The sequence below is a fragment of the Cydia amplana genome, chromosome 6 (genome assembly GCF_948474715.1).
Source record: "Cydia amplana chromosome 6, ilCydAmpl1.1, whole genome shotgun sequence".
Classification (NCBI taxonomy): domain Eukaryota; kingdom Metazoa; phylum Arthropoda; class Insecta; order Lepidoptera; family Tortricidae; genus Cydia; species Cydia amplana.
The window spans coordinates 12,587,561-12,602,606 of NC_086074.1; the positions used below are offsets into that span (position 1 = coordinate 12,587,561).

The following is a 15,046-nucleotide window of genomic DNA, read 5'->3' on the forward strand; positions in this document are numbered from 1 at the left end:
ATTCTCTGTTAATAGCTATATTTACAAGGCGAATGTATTGGTAATATACTATTTAGCGGTGAGCTGAAAGTATAAATATAAGTTCAGTACAGAGCAACTTGGTTGCACATAGTTGAAATTTTCTACATCCAACTGATAATTAAAGATCACTTAACTATTTAATATTATGTAGACTAGTTACTGGTGGAACCTAAACTATGATGGAATGTTATCTTATAGTCTTGAAAGGTACTTACAATATAATATCGTGTTAACTAGAAAAGTTACATATGAACACTTGCAAACCTTATCGAAACAATGATATTCAACACAACAAACATGAGATCACACTCAAACAGGCACTCTTCTCTAAGTGATCTTAATAAATAATGACCTAGAATGAATATACAATTTTGGTATACTAGATTAATTAGTGCTTACATTGATCAAATTTCACAAATGTACTTCGTATGGTGTAAATTCCAAAGACCTTACAGGTCATTCAAAAAATCTTGTTTTTTTAATACTGTTTACATATACGAAAAACATTTCATAATCTCAACGATGGGAGTTTTAAATACGTCTATAATTCTGTTATCTACTAAATTGAACACTTTATGCACAGCCTCGACTGTCGCTTCAGCGACGTCGTTACTTACTTAATATAACTTAAATAAATGGTCGTCGATGCGCTCTAAAACGAGTGATCAGTGAATACTGGTGGGTAAAGTGGCAGGGAAGCCGCGTCGATTACATCCTGATTTATAATTAGATCCCAAAAAATTTTCAACGTATCATCATCACATGGCCACTGGACTGGCGTCTCGCTGAAAAAAAGACTCCGGAGCCTCGCAATGAGACTAATATATGCCAACAAATACAACGAATACATAAATACATTTTCGGCTTAGATAATAAATTAATATAGACACAATTGAAACCCACTTTCTGAATTGCTTTTTGTACATAAACACTATAAATATGAAATGAAAATTCTTTGCTGGGACAAAATTTGCATATTGCACTGGTCATCAATTCTGATTTTAAGAATCAATAACGTCACTGACTATATTATAAGTCACTGTTATTATTGACTCTTATTAATGACAGTGTCACATAATTGTTTTTTTTTTGGAATCTAATTACTCATCGGGGTTTAGTGCGCACCGACGTGGCGCAGATGCGGGTGGTCGGGCACGACCGGAACCAGCGGCGCGGGTGGTGAGCGCGGGATAAACCGCAGGTGGAAGGCTTGCGGAGCGATAGTAGCACCCACAGTACCTTCCAGTGATGGCGAGTCCGCGCCCTCCGCTAGTTGCACGTCGAACTGGTGCATCACGCACGCGAAGAACATGAACATCTCCATGCGTGCGAGCACGTCACCAAGACACATCCTCCGCCCCACCCCGAAGGGCATGAAATATTCCGGGCGTCTGATCTTTCCGTCCTGATCGAGGAATCTGCCTGGATTGAACTTTTCGGGCTCATCCCAAAGATTGGGATCCATGTGCACGCAGTTGATGAGGGGTACAACTTGTGATCCAGCCGGAATTTTGTATCCGTTCAGATGAACGTCCCTGTTAAAGAAAATATACCTAATATTAGTATTATCATATTACGTACTTATTGAAACGAACAGTGTGAATAGTGTGATCAAAGAGATACAATCAAAAATATTTATTCATATAGTATACAATTTAAAAACAATGCGTTAAAAACTTACTTTGTTGGTGAATGAGTCGTAGCAAGAGGGACAATGCTCGACATTCTCAAAGTCTCCAAGATGGTGGTTTCAGTGTACGACAAATTTGGCATGTCTTCGATGGTAGGTAGTCGCCCCCGACCAACCACAGCGTCGAGTTCCTCTTGAACTCGTCTTTTGACTTCTGGATTTCTGAGCATGAACACGAGCATCCACAATAGGGATGATTTAATCGTTTCCATTCCCGCAGAAAATAGATCGCCCAGGATTTGTTTTAATTGTAATTCTGTAAGTAAATAAAAGTTGTTAAAAGATATTTACTCAAAACACATTGAATTTTAACTTGAGAGTCAGTATAATCATTCTTTCAACTTAGTTTATAAACTTACCGTGATCTCGTCCTTCGAACAATTCTCCGGCTCTCCCTTCGAGCTTTGCTTTCTCGATCTCGATCAGGTAAACATCGATGAGGTCTCGTGCGTTGTCAAGATCCAACGTAGCGCGATGTTCATCAATTAGTGTTTGATAAAATGCAAACATCTCGTCGCGATTTTGCATAATTTTCACTTGAGCTTGGGCTTTACCGGGTAAATACTATGGACAAAAGAAAATAAAAGTTAGTGGATGTAATTTAAAAATACTGTACCTACTGATTTTACTATTAAAATAATGTCAATTTGTCAATAGATGAGACTTACGTTGTAAAGGGGGATGTACTCGCCGTAGTGGATTTCTCCGAAAAGTCGCATCCCTTCTTCGATTAAATGGTTCAGTCTGGTGAAACGCGTGTCCCCATGGCTGAAGCGGACGGACATCGTTATTCCGCAGATTACGTTGGATACGCCAAGAGCCAAGAGCGGATTAGGATCAATTGGAGAGCACTCTGAATTGTGTAGATTGGATATCAGGTCATGCACTTCGTTCTGTGAAAGAAAATGCACGTTAGACAAGTGCAAATGGAATGGAAATATGCATCTGATTTATGGAATGAAAAGTGATAATGCCTACCTTAATTCTGGCTTCCATGATTTTTTTGCCGTTTCCCATGTAGGTCATTCCGAACTCGCGTAGTTTTTCATGGAGGAAACGGCGCTGACTTTTCCAGAGGCGGCCCTCGCTGTTGATGATACCTGCAACGAGGGAGGCGGTTAGTTGCGGCGAGGGGTCGGTGGGCGGTGCGAGCGCACCGGCACTCGGGAGCGGGAGGCGCGTGCGCCTGAGCACCGCCCACACGCGCTCATGCCATGTGCTCCCGGCGCGAATTAAATATAATGATTTTATCCAACAAAAAAATTATCGCACTAGGAAAATTAAATACACAGTCACACAATCATTTGATTAAATAACGTTAATGAACTATAGAATTGAGAACTGATCAAAATTATGCAAATTGACAGACAAAAAATGATGAATACTTAAATCTGCGGTAACATTGATAAATTACATTCAGTGTACTCACCAAGACCGTCCAAAGTATGCATCAAGGGCGTGCTGGGGCGCCCGGTGAATTCTTCCCGCCGGAAAGCTTCTCTGATGAGCCGATAGTCACTAAGCACGACGGTGAGCTGGTTACCTAGGCGCGCAGAGAACAGCGCGCCGTAGCTACGCGCAAGCTCCAGGAAGGTCTTGTGGCGCACGCCAAGGAAAGGCAGGTAGCCGACGACCGGCGGGCCCCACGGACCCGGCGGCAGCTTGCGGGCTTCCTGCACCAGCTGCGCCAGCCGGGCGGCTAGCAGAGCGGCACATGCCGCCAGCAGCAGCGGCAGCGACGTAGGCGCCACACAGTAGTTCACCACTTGACATAGTCCCCACAAAAGTTTAGAATTTGATAGTATCGAAATCATAGTGAACCTTTTATAAATAAACAAATAAAAGGAACTGAACTGAAATGTCCGTTTTTATCAATCGATCATAATATTTGAGCGCGGACGTGTATGCGGCTGCGCGGTGGTCACAGTAGTAGCAGATACAGCGCGTCCGACCGTCGTCTGCGCACTGGCGCGCCGCTGGCGTGGCCTTGCCAATAAATAGGTACGCGCGGGGTGGTACGTGCTTGGCAGGATCGTCCCACCAGCGCACCTCTCTCTGCCAGCGCTCGGCACTTAGTGCCAAGCTGCTTGTAGCACCAGCAACATCATCAAACGCTTTCATTTTAAAATAGTTTTTTGCGCGATCGTCTTTACATTGTCACCAGATATAAGTACTCACACTTTTGTTTACTTGTAGATATTTAATCATCTCCATTATTTCCAAAATAACTCATTTATTGTTGTAGCTAGGTTTGATTGGTTTTCTAATGCATTTTAAACTTGTACCTTTCATAAAGAGCAACGAAAAACACTGTAGTAGTAGTACTGTAGTTGTGTAATCTGTACATTTAAGGGCAGTTCAAATCTAGCAATTGAACCAAACACACGACTTATTAGATGAATTTAATTCAAAGCTTGTAAAATCAACTTCATAAGCATTCAATCCTACCAATAATTAGATAAGCAATATGTATACAATTTGTACAGATATATGGCTGTACAAACATTCAGTTCTCGAAAATATAGCTAACGGTTACGAAAGTTACGATGAACATCTACAATATGGGGCTGGAAAACTTACGAAGACGGAAACTGTGTTAGGGTCTCTCCAAACTTATCGACGCGGAATCGGCAATGCCAATAGAAATGAAACTTTATGTCCACGCAATAAGAGCGAAAAAGACGCCGACGCGTCGGCCGTCGACGCGCGACGGCCGAACGGAGCCGAACCGAACCTTACCTGTTTATGCTGTTTACTATCGGCTTTCGCCGAATCCGCGTCGATAAGTATGGGGAGACCCTTACTCTAAGGGTAACATTCCATTTCTGACCGCTGCTGCACTACTGGTACTGAACGTGTCGCTGTTACTGTCAATTTCCATAGTAAAATGAACAGTAGTGCAGCTGCGGTTGGAAATGGACTGTCACCTTAAAGGTGGCATTCATTACAGCTGCATTACTGTTGCGGCGTGGGCGCTGCTGTCACTATAAATTTCCTTGATAAAATGAGTGACGACGGGTTGAACGTTCTATTGAGAAGCGGCAAAGAACGTCATCCATTTTATCGCCCTCATCAACGCCGCAGCCGTAATGCCGCAACAGAATGCAGCTGCAGTTACCTACGTAATGTTACCGTTTTCCAAAGCTTACGCACCATTATATTATTTAAGAAAATGCCTATTATAATTCAGTATCTACACCCAGTTATTAAGAATATTTATTTAAATCAATTACCAATTAAATTTTAATAAAATTACCTGTACATATATGTAGGTACTTGCTACAAGCACAATACATTATTTATTAAGAAACATGTACCTACATTTTTATTAAGAAAAAAATAGAGTGAGTTCACGTGGCCATCGTTAAAATACGAATACGCAGAAGTGATTCAGTGAATGCATGCGCACTATGCCGGCACCGAATTTTAGCGAGAGGCTGGCGAGGTCGGGTTGTATAGACGATAAGATTAACAAATTGCGTAAGTTGGCGCGAGGCAAGGTGACGGCGGGTCGACGACTCGGCTGAGCCTTGGTCGGTGCTCTATGCAGGCGACCTCTAACCGATTCAAACTTCTTCTAAATTCATTAGATTATGTGCCATCATAGAGCAAACTCCGAGCCGAGGTAGTAAGTAGCTGAAAATTCTACTGGAATTAACGTTAAGACTGGTGGGAGGTATTTGTCGGACGAAATTTTATATCTACACTGCCTGCGCTTCCATGCACGCATACAAGTAATAAGTGTAAGGCCTGAGTGGACGCTCGAAGCGGAGCGTTCGGCGGGGCGTGCAGCGTGGCGTCGAGCTCCCAAGAGATTTGAGCAGCGTGCAATAAGGCCGCTACTATGCGTTTGCATTTGTTTGACATGCACGCCGCACGCCCCGCCCCGCTGCACGCCCAACATGAGCGTCCACTCAGGCCTTACACTAAGATATGTCTAATAAACAGAATGGTGCACACAAAACTTTATTATGTATAATTTGTTAACCCGTGCGAAGCCAGGGCGGGTCGCTTTAATGTACCTACGTAGGACAAACGGTTTGAACCCCGCTACGTGAAAAGCCACTTGGCGCTTTCCGTGCGCGAAAAGAACACGATCAACGCCCAAGCTGTTGCCTTCTACGAAAGTTTCAGCTGAGCAACGCAAGGTGCTGGCCCCGTAGACAACATGCCAATCGCTAAAAGAGTGATAGAGAGACAAAGCGATTCGATGGCGAAGAGATAGCGATTGTCACCTTTGCTAGGCCGCCTGTACGGATAAAGTGTAAGTAAAAAAGTACCTCACTAATGGATACAGGTATCTGAAATTGTAATACATGCAAACCGACCAATATATTTTTTGTTTTTTATTATTGCACATTCTTACACAATACAAAATAATTATACAAATGGCAGACTAAATCACATATGCATGGTCTACTAATCAACTTCAAATTCAACTTAACAAAACAGTTTAACATGATATGATAGAAACCATTTAGATTGGTTGATTTAAACAACTACGAATTTACAATAAATTGGTTTAAATGCGTAAGTAAATCGCGTACTACGACAATATAAAAAACCTAAGAGAAAAAACTTCAATGACGACACCCCATTGAAAAAGAACAATAATCATGCACTGAATAGATTTACGTGGACTATTTCCAAGTGAATTGGGTCATTGGTCTTGTTGCAAACAGCGGTCTGCGTGTACGCCGACGTCAACGTACAGGTGCGCTCGTTGTTTAGTTATCCTCGATTACTTATTCCTTGACATGGATATAAGTGTGAATTGTTAGCGAATTTTCGGCCTCGTCTTACGCAATTTAAACTGTTTAACAAACTGGTTAAAATAAATAATGATTATAAGTAGATAAAGTCAGAACGAATATGTTACGTTTAGGTAAGTAAGTGGTGCCTACAATTTATATTTTAATTTTTGTTTATATATTATATGTTTATTTAAGTGAGGTAGGTTAGTACTAAGTAAGTACCTAATACTTATTCAGTTCACGTGGTAACTATTATAATTTCATTTATAGTAATTATACCCTTAATGCGCAGTCTTGCAAAATTGTATTTTGCACCTATGCCATATTTTATAAGGTAAAATTACCTTTTGCAAGTGAATAGAGATTTATGATAGAGATACAACTAAATAAACACTACTCAAAGAAAACTAACAAAATATCTTCAGCTTAAAAATTGCGGAGTTGCAAAAACGGTTAGCTGTCTAAAAATTAGTAAGTAACAGTTAAAATACAAACTCAAAGAATATTTTATGTACCTATTACACATAGCTGAGGTAGCACAGTGTTAAACCACGTACGAAGCGGACTCAGGCACATACTGCCGTATTCGAACTTCGAGATATTCACAAGAGACGACACGTACTAGATCCATTCTAGATACGTTATAGTTTAGATATCAACTAGTTCTCTTTTGCAGCGCAATTCGGGCAACCAATGTCACTTTTACGTTATATTAGGTACAGATATCTATTATAGATGTGAATTGGATCTCTAAGTCATGTCTTGCGGAAATCGTTCAAGAGTATCTCCGGAATCGCGAAAATGTCAAATTTGACAGGTTAGATCTTAAACATATCGTTATCTTATCTTGGTGATTTCTAAAAGATAAGCCACAAATCGAGGAAAACTTTTCCCATACAATTTGTATGAAAATGAAAGCTTTTATTTTTCACATGCTATTTTTGTATGGCAATCAATTCCATTCCTATCCAGTATCAATAGTTTCTTTGGGGTCAACTTACGGTAAAAGCCACAAATTAAAGAAAACTTTTTGCCATACATTTACTATGGAGAAAACGTGAAATTTTATTCACATTTTTCTATCTGCCCAATGAGTCCTGTTACATTTAAGGACCATAATACTGTATGAAGACATTGCTGTAGGACTGATGGGCGAGATAGAAAATTGTGAATAAAATTTCACGTTTTCTCCATAGTAAATGTATGGGAAAAGTTTTTAATAATATGTGGCTTTTTAGTACATTACCGTAAGTTGACCCCTAGGAAACTATTGATACTGGATAGGAATGGAATTGATTGGCATACAAAAATAGCATGTGAATAATAAAAGTTTTCATTTTCATACAAATTGAATGGGAAAAGTTTTCCTCGATTTGTGGCTTTTCTAGCCGAAATTTTTTTTTGCTCTCATACAAACTTTTGGTCCTCAAAAGGAATGGGATCGATTGGCATAAAAAAAATGTTTGTCAAAAATTACCTTAGTTTTCTCGCACCCTGTATGTTTTTTCCAAAATCTGTAAAAGCCAATCTTCATTAATTTGAAATCGAGGGAAGGTCTTCCAAGACCGTTTTCTCGTAGCAGCACGGGATCTGGTAGCTGCCCTCACTGACCCAAAAAGAAAATCCATACTGTATATACTCAAGTCTACAGTCCCTTAAATATGTGAAAAAATAAAATTTCTACGTTCACGTAAAAAATTTTTTGTAAAAGATAAATAAAATAAGTTACATTTGTACCGAACCCTCGGTAGGCGAGTTCGACTCGCATTTGTCCACTTCGTCCAGGTTTTTGAAGTGAAAACTTCTTTAGCGGCGCTGGGCACTTTTTGAGGTGGGGAAAAAATGATAAACTCGAGACAGCGTAAGGCGATCACGTGACCGTAAGGTTTAGATGGCCACTCATTTAGATGGCATTTAAATCAATAAAGAAAAAGCGGCCAAGTGCGAGTCGGACTCGCCCATGAAGGGTTCCGTATTTAGGGGATTATGACGTATTAAAAAAAACTACTTACTAGATCTCGTTCGTACATCATATAGTTTTTTTAGTTTTATCATTCTCTTATTTTAGAAGTTACAGGGTCGGGGGGGGGGACACATTTTACCACTTTGGAAGTGTCTCTCGCGCAAACTATTCAGTTTAGAAAAAAATGATATTAGAAACCTCAATATCATTTTTGAAGACCTATCCATAGACACCCCACACGTATGGGTTTGATGAAAAAAATTTTTTTGAGTTTCAATGGGGAACCCCCAAAAATTCATCTTAATGCGGTTCATAGATTACATCTACTTATATACCAAGTTTCAACAGTATAGGTCTTATAGTTTCGGAAAAAAGTGGCTGTGACATACGGACGGACGGACAGACAGTCAGACAGACAGACATGACGAATCTATAAGGGTTCCGTTTTTTGCCATTTGGCTAACTCTAAAAATTCAATGAGATTACATGAAAAAGGTTCTAATCTTGTACGGGCTGAAATACAAGGATCTCACTGTTACATTCTAACTTTATATCACTCAAATATAATTCAATAAAGCTACATCTTGATGAAATCGCTAATAAAAGTGAACTCTAGTACTGGTGAATAAAACTCAAAATATCATGACCAAATATATTTAGATGCGAGGTCTGCAAAGGTAACTTTACAATTTCTATTCGAATTTTAAACAATTAACGCTACAAATTTAAGCTCACTGGCCAGCAATTTCGGAACTAAAGTTTTTCAATAGAAAGGAGGATGGGTCAATTATACATAGTGCTGCAGACATTTTGGACTAGTAATTGAGTTTTCACTTCTGACGGCACTCCCGGAGTGCAACCCGTTGTTTTTTTTTTTTTTCATTTTAAATTTAAAAGCTAGTATTTGGTATAGGAACTTTAGGAAGGCCTTGTGTTAGGGAAAAACGCACTGAACATAGGTATTCTATAAAAATAATGCACCTGCTGCTCTTAATGAAATTAGATAAAACGCGTGAGTGTTCTACTTTTTAATAAGAATACCTACGTGATCTGGATTATCCGAAATAAATTACCTAATCATCAGTTGTGCGAGTGGCGCCGGAGTGGCGGAGGTGACAAGTCATAACAATCGTACAACCGGGGAGGCAGGGGCTTACCGCGAAAACCGAATTTCGCAAATTGCGGGGATCTTTCTCTTTTACTCTCATTAAGACGTAATTAGAGTGACAGAGAAAAATGCCCGCAATTGACGAACTAATAAAAACCGGATTTATTTATGCTTCTCCCGAGGCTATTATTTATTGGGTGGTTATTTTTTTCTGAAAGCATATTAAGTCGTAGGTCTAACTCAATGAATTTAGGAATTGTTATGTTGGATCACTGACTTTATTCTGACTTTATTTACATACATAAAGAGAAATAAAATGAAAAAAATATGTATATCCTTATATGATCGTTTTAGAATCATCTCAATAAGAGTTTTCATGGGTATCGTTTTCTAGGTTCTCAGGGTGGCAGATTAAAAAATAATGACATACACATACTGCCGGGACCGCTGGTATTGAATGTATTAGTACATTATTATAGTTACATTTCTAGTATTTGAACCTAAAGTATTATATTATTAGTTAAGTTAAATTGACTGATAAGTATTTTGGTACAATATTAATAACTATGTGCTATTAAGTAGTCCAATAACTTTTTGGATCAAAAGTTATTTAAAATCATTACCAGTAGTAAATTTTAATTGAAGTCGTATCGTGTCGTTTTCACTCAACCTACTCTAACCTGCCGTTTTTTATTGTTGTGCGTAAACATTTTTCTAATTTACAACTACGTCGACAGTTTCTTTAGTTTTGATAGGTAAAAAGAAATAATTGTTGTCAGGCAACTTTGCTCACGTCTTGGGTGATCTGTTTTATACCGAGATGGCTAAAATTAATGTAATAATTAATGCCTTGCCTACAAAATTATTAATAATGGTCCAAATTTATTTTAATTAGACCACTTAAAATGATGTCTAGGTCATTTATATCTCTATGTCCGTGACACTAGTGTCATAGTTTAAATTATCTGATTACGATTCGATACCTACGCGTCTTTATTCTGAAGGACATAATTTTATTTTCAGACGGCTGAGTTATCGTAAGAACAATAACATTTTGAGACCTTCAATGCGTGTAAAGTAGGTGACACATTTTTTAATCGCCATCATTGTACGGGTATCGTTTACAATTGTGGGATGATAACTTGTCGCATGCCCCGAGTGTGCGTCAACAATCAAGTGATTGACGGCGAGAAATTAGGACGAAACAGGAGCTGTGATTTAAATATTTTAGGTTAATATACCCGTCTCGCTAACGGAAGCGGTTCCTAAAACTAGTGCGATAAGGACAAGGCGAAAAATCCTGCGTAAGTATCTCAAAAATCGAGGTTTCGTACTCGACTGTTTCCTCCTCCAAAACTTAACCAATTGTAATCAAATTTGGAAATCTAAATGATTATGAAATTATCTGTGTCGGACCGTTTTGCTTTTTTGGCTAATTGATATCAGTTTTGAATACCACGCCTCTCATTGCGGTATAGTCAATTAGGCCATTTTGGCCATTTTTGAAGGGCTCTAGAGCCTTAAAAAACAAAAATATCAAAAAACGGTTCGACACAGATATTGACAATATTAATCTGTGTTGAAAAAATCATTGCTCTAGCTTCAAAACCCAGAGAGGAAACAGTCGAGTACGTTTGTATGGAGAAATGACCACTCCTGTTGGCTCTTAACTTCACTGGCTCGATATTCTTTTGATTGATTTTTATTAAATATTATTTACTTGTGATTTGGAGCGTTTTTTAATTAACTGGCGTAAATTGAAATATAATAATTTAAATATACAGTTAAGTATTTAGTTATTTAAAACTGCGATATGCATGATGCTTAGCCATAGGTATAATTTTTTAGTAACTGTATTTTGGTTGTCTCAGAGCAGAAGAAATTTAGGTAATAGAATCAGGCGTTACTTTGCGGAAATCCATATTTAGATTAAAACAAAAATATGCTTTGCTAATCCGCGGAATAATAATATGCCTGTCGATTGACTAGTGATAACCCGTTATAAATAATTGCGGTTGTTTTGCATGCTTATTAATCTTTCCTCCCATAGTGAAAATAAAATATGCGCAAATAAATATAACAAACCACCACCAGGCGTGGCTCACTCCGCGATTTCGTCGCTTTGCTACAGGTTGCTAAAACTACATCCGTTCCACACCAATTTTGGTGGCTAGCCATAAGCCGCGCTTAGCGCTGTCGCCACCTAGCGGCCATATCTGTGGTGATCGTAACAGACGCATTTTGTTACAGAGTGAGTCTTCTGTACCTAGTACTATTATTTATTCTGTGCCATCACCAAAAGGACAAAACTCGACACGTGTTTCGCCTCTCTACGAGGTATCATCGAGACATGTTGACGGTCTGGTGTGCAACCGGGTGGGAACATTATTTGCTAGAATGAAACAGCAATTTCTAGTTTAACATTGACTACTTAATACGTAATGCGTCATGCATTTCTACCATGCGTTCCCTAAAATGTGGAGACACAATACAAGTATAGTCTATCTATTTAGGAATCACTATTGTTTATATTCGCAAAGAGAAATGAATAACCAATTTGTATATATAACATCACCCGACGATCTCATATTTTTACATAATATTTATAGTTTACCAAAGTATAAAATATGATTACAGTATCTGCGTAAAAGATAATAACACTATCAAAACTGTTATTTCATCGTTTATCACAGAGCAAGTTGTACGAGTAAACTGTAATGGTTCGATTAAATAATCAGAGCGGCGAAATTTATCTTATTTCGTTGTCTCCGTGACTGGAAATATCAAAAGTTCCATTTACGCTTGTTTATTAACACCTTACTTACTACGATTGCGTATAGCAACGTACATAATATATATAGGATAAAAATCTAAATGCAAGTGTCCTGACTGACTGACTGACTGATTCATCAACGCAGAGACGAAACTACAAAAGATAGAAAGTTGAAATTTGCACACCAGGTTACATTTATAAAGTGTACAAGAGATAAGAAGCGATTTTGAGAAATTCAACCCCTAAGGGGGTTAAAAAGGGGATGAAAGTTTGTATGGGGTTCAAGTTTTATTTTATGCTAGCAATTTGAAACTTCGTAAAAAGATATATTATTAAAATACAAGAAACTTATTTCAGCGTTTTTGAAAATTCATCCCCTAAAATGGTGAAAAAGGGGTTGAAAGTTTGTATGGAAATCTAAAAAAATTAGAGCGCGGGACTTGAAACTATGTATATGGAGATATTATTAGAAGATAGGAAAAGTAATTTCAGCGTTTTTGAAAATTCATCCCCTAACAGGGTTAAAAAGGGGTTGAAAGTTTGAATCCATTACAAAAGCTTTGAAACTTCTTAGAAAGGCTTTAGCCGATTACGAAAAAGTAATTGTTACGTTTTAGGAAATTTAACCCCTAAGGGGGTTAAAAAGGGGATGAAAGTTTGTCTTGGGGTGCAAATTTTATTTTAAGCTAGGACCTTGAAACTACGCAAAAAGGTATTAAATTAAAAAACGAATTTCAGCGTTTTTAAAAATTCATCTGGGGGAAATTCAGGTGGTGAAAAAGGGGTTGAAAGTTTGTACGGAGATCAAATATTTTTGAGAGTGCGGGACTTGAATCTTTGTATAAAGCCATATTATTAGAACTGAAGAAAAGTAACTTCAGCGTTTTTAAAAATTCATTCCTTAAAAGGGTTAAAAAGGGGTTGAAAGATTATATAGGATTTAAATTTTATTTTATGCTACGAATTTGTAACTTCGTGAAAAGTTATTTTATTAAAAGAGAAGAAAAAGAATTTCAGCGTTTTTCAAAATTCATCCTTTACGGTGGTGAAAAAGGGGTTGAAAATTTGTATGGAGGTCAAACATTGTTTGAATTGCGGGACTTGAATCTTTGTAAAATGACATACTATTAGAATACGAGAAAAGTAATTTCAGCGTTTTTAAAAATTCATCTCCTAAAAGGGTCCAAAAGGGGTTGAAAGATTGTATGGAGGTCAAACATTTTTTTAAGTGCGGGACTTGAATCTTCGTATAATGAAATATTATTAGAATAATGAAATATTACGAGAAAAGTAATTTCAGCGGTTTTAAAAATTCATCCTCTAAAAGGGTCCAAAAGGGGTTGAAAGATTGTATAGGGTTCAAATTTTATTTATAGCTAGGAACTTGAAAGTTCGTAAAAAGATATGTTATTAGAAAACAGGAAAACAAATTTCACCGTTTTTAAAAATTCATCCCCCGAGGTGGTGAAAAAGGAGTTGAAAGTTTGTATGAAGATCAAATATTTTTGAGAGTGCGGGACTTGAATCTTTGTTCAAGAAAACAAGACAATTAGAATACAAGAAAAGTAATTTAAGCGTTTTTAAAAATGCATCCCTTAAAAGGGTTAAAAAGGGGTTGAAAGTTCAAAGGGGATAGGGGTCAGGGGGGGGGGCAGGGTTCAAATTTTATTTAAAACTAGGAACTTGCGGAGTTTTTGATAATTCATCCCCCAAGGTGGTGAAAAAGGAGTTGAAATTCTGTATGGACGGTAAATAGTGGACTTGAAAATCTTGGTGGGGGTTGAGAGGGACACGATCTAGAACATTTTTATTCAGTTAGGGGCTTGAAACTTCGTAGCCAGGTTGTGAATGACAAATCTCATGTGTTGTATTGTATAATAATTAACAAATGATTAACCGTCCCTACTGCGATATTTTGCTGCATAATGTTCTAAGGTAATGTAGAATATATAACCACCAATATCCAAATCCACGCGTACGAAGTCGCGGGCAACAGCTAGTTTGACATAAGTGAATCCTACAAAATACAAACAAAATTCTTACATTAGTCATTCAAATCTCTACCATACTATCTGGACAAGAAGATTCCGATTGTAATGCAAATAATATTCATGTTTACTGGCACTAGTCCGTAATATTGTCATTGTTACGTAGGTATTGGGGGTTCGTATGTCGCTACGTGGAAGCGGTGATGCGGGCCGTGTCGAAATGTAATGTGTTCCCGGGAGCTCGGACACGTAACCCCAAGTGCTCGTGTTACGAGTACATCCAATTCGAGGGACTGATGGTATTCCGTATGAAGCTTGATGATCGAATGGGTCTGTGAGAAATGACGGACTGGTTGGTTTCAAAATTTCTTTGATAAAGGGTTTGGACGTGTTTTTCATGCAAACATGATATTTGTCGTAGAAATTTTAGTTTATATTTTTATCGATGGCATTTAATGCAATAAAACTATTAAAACGGATTCTATCTGAATCTTCTCGGGTCAGAGGTGTAGGGTTAGAACCGGCGTAGCTTTATAGCATATCTTTATCTTTACTTGAAATAACTGGCCTTAAAATGTATAGTTTATGATGGTTCATTATTTTGTAAGTGGGTAGATTTGCACAGTTTTTCCTCAGTCTCCCGTTGGCCACGAACGCTGTAAAGGGTTCGAAACGTCGGGATGTAATATAAATTCAAAATACGCGATCCGTTTTAATATGTAGTTTTATTTCATGAGTAAACTATCGCG

The 15,046-nt window shown here is 38.0% G+C and overlaps 2 protein-coding genes across 2 annotated transcripts in view; one reads left to right on the forward strand and one right to left on the reverse strand.

Moving 5' to 3' along the window:
• The window catches only part of LOC134649152 (transmembrane protein 17-like), a 269,508-nt gene that overhangs the window by 81,621 nt on the left and 172,841 nt on the right, over positions 1–15,046 (forward strand). The gene's annotated exons all lie outside the window — the stretch shown is intronic.
• On the reverse strand, positions 820–3,768 carry LOC134648900 (cytochrome P450 18a1-like). Its single transcript, XM_063503494.1, has 6 exons — positions 3,141–3,768; positions 2,690–2,811; positions 2,380–2,604; positions 2,071–2,275; positions 1,703–1,967; positions 820–1,556 (listed from the first exon to the last, which is right to left on the reverse strand). The coding sequence occupies exons 1-6, from the start codon at positions 3,523–3,525 to the stop codon at positions 1,136–1,138; spliced, it is 1,623 nt and encodes a 540-aa protein (XP_063359564.1). The 5' UTR covers positions 3,526–3,768; the 3' UTR covers positions 820–1,135.

Bases quoted from the DNA above. Each gene is read 5' to 3' on its own strand.
- LOC134648900 (XM_063503494.1), bottom strand. From the start codon at position 3,525: ATGATTTCGATACTATCAAATTCTAAACTTTTGTGGGGACTATGTCAA. The intron at 2,276-2,379 runs GTAAGTCTCATC...TTTTGTCCATAG, and splicing joins AGTACATCCCCCTTTACAAC to TATTTACCCGGTAAAGCCCA. The intron at 1,968-2,070 runs GTAAGTTTATAA...ATTTACTTACAG, and splicing joins GTTCGAAGGACGAGATCACG to AATTACAATTAAAACAAATC.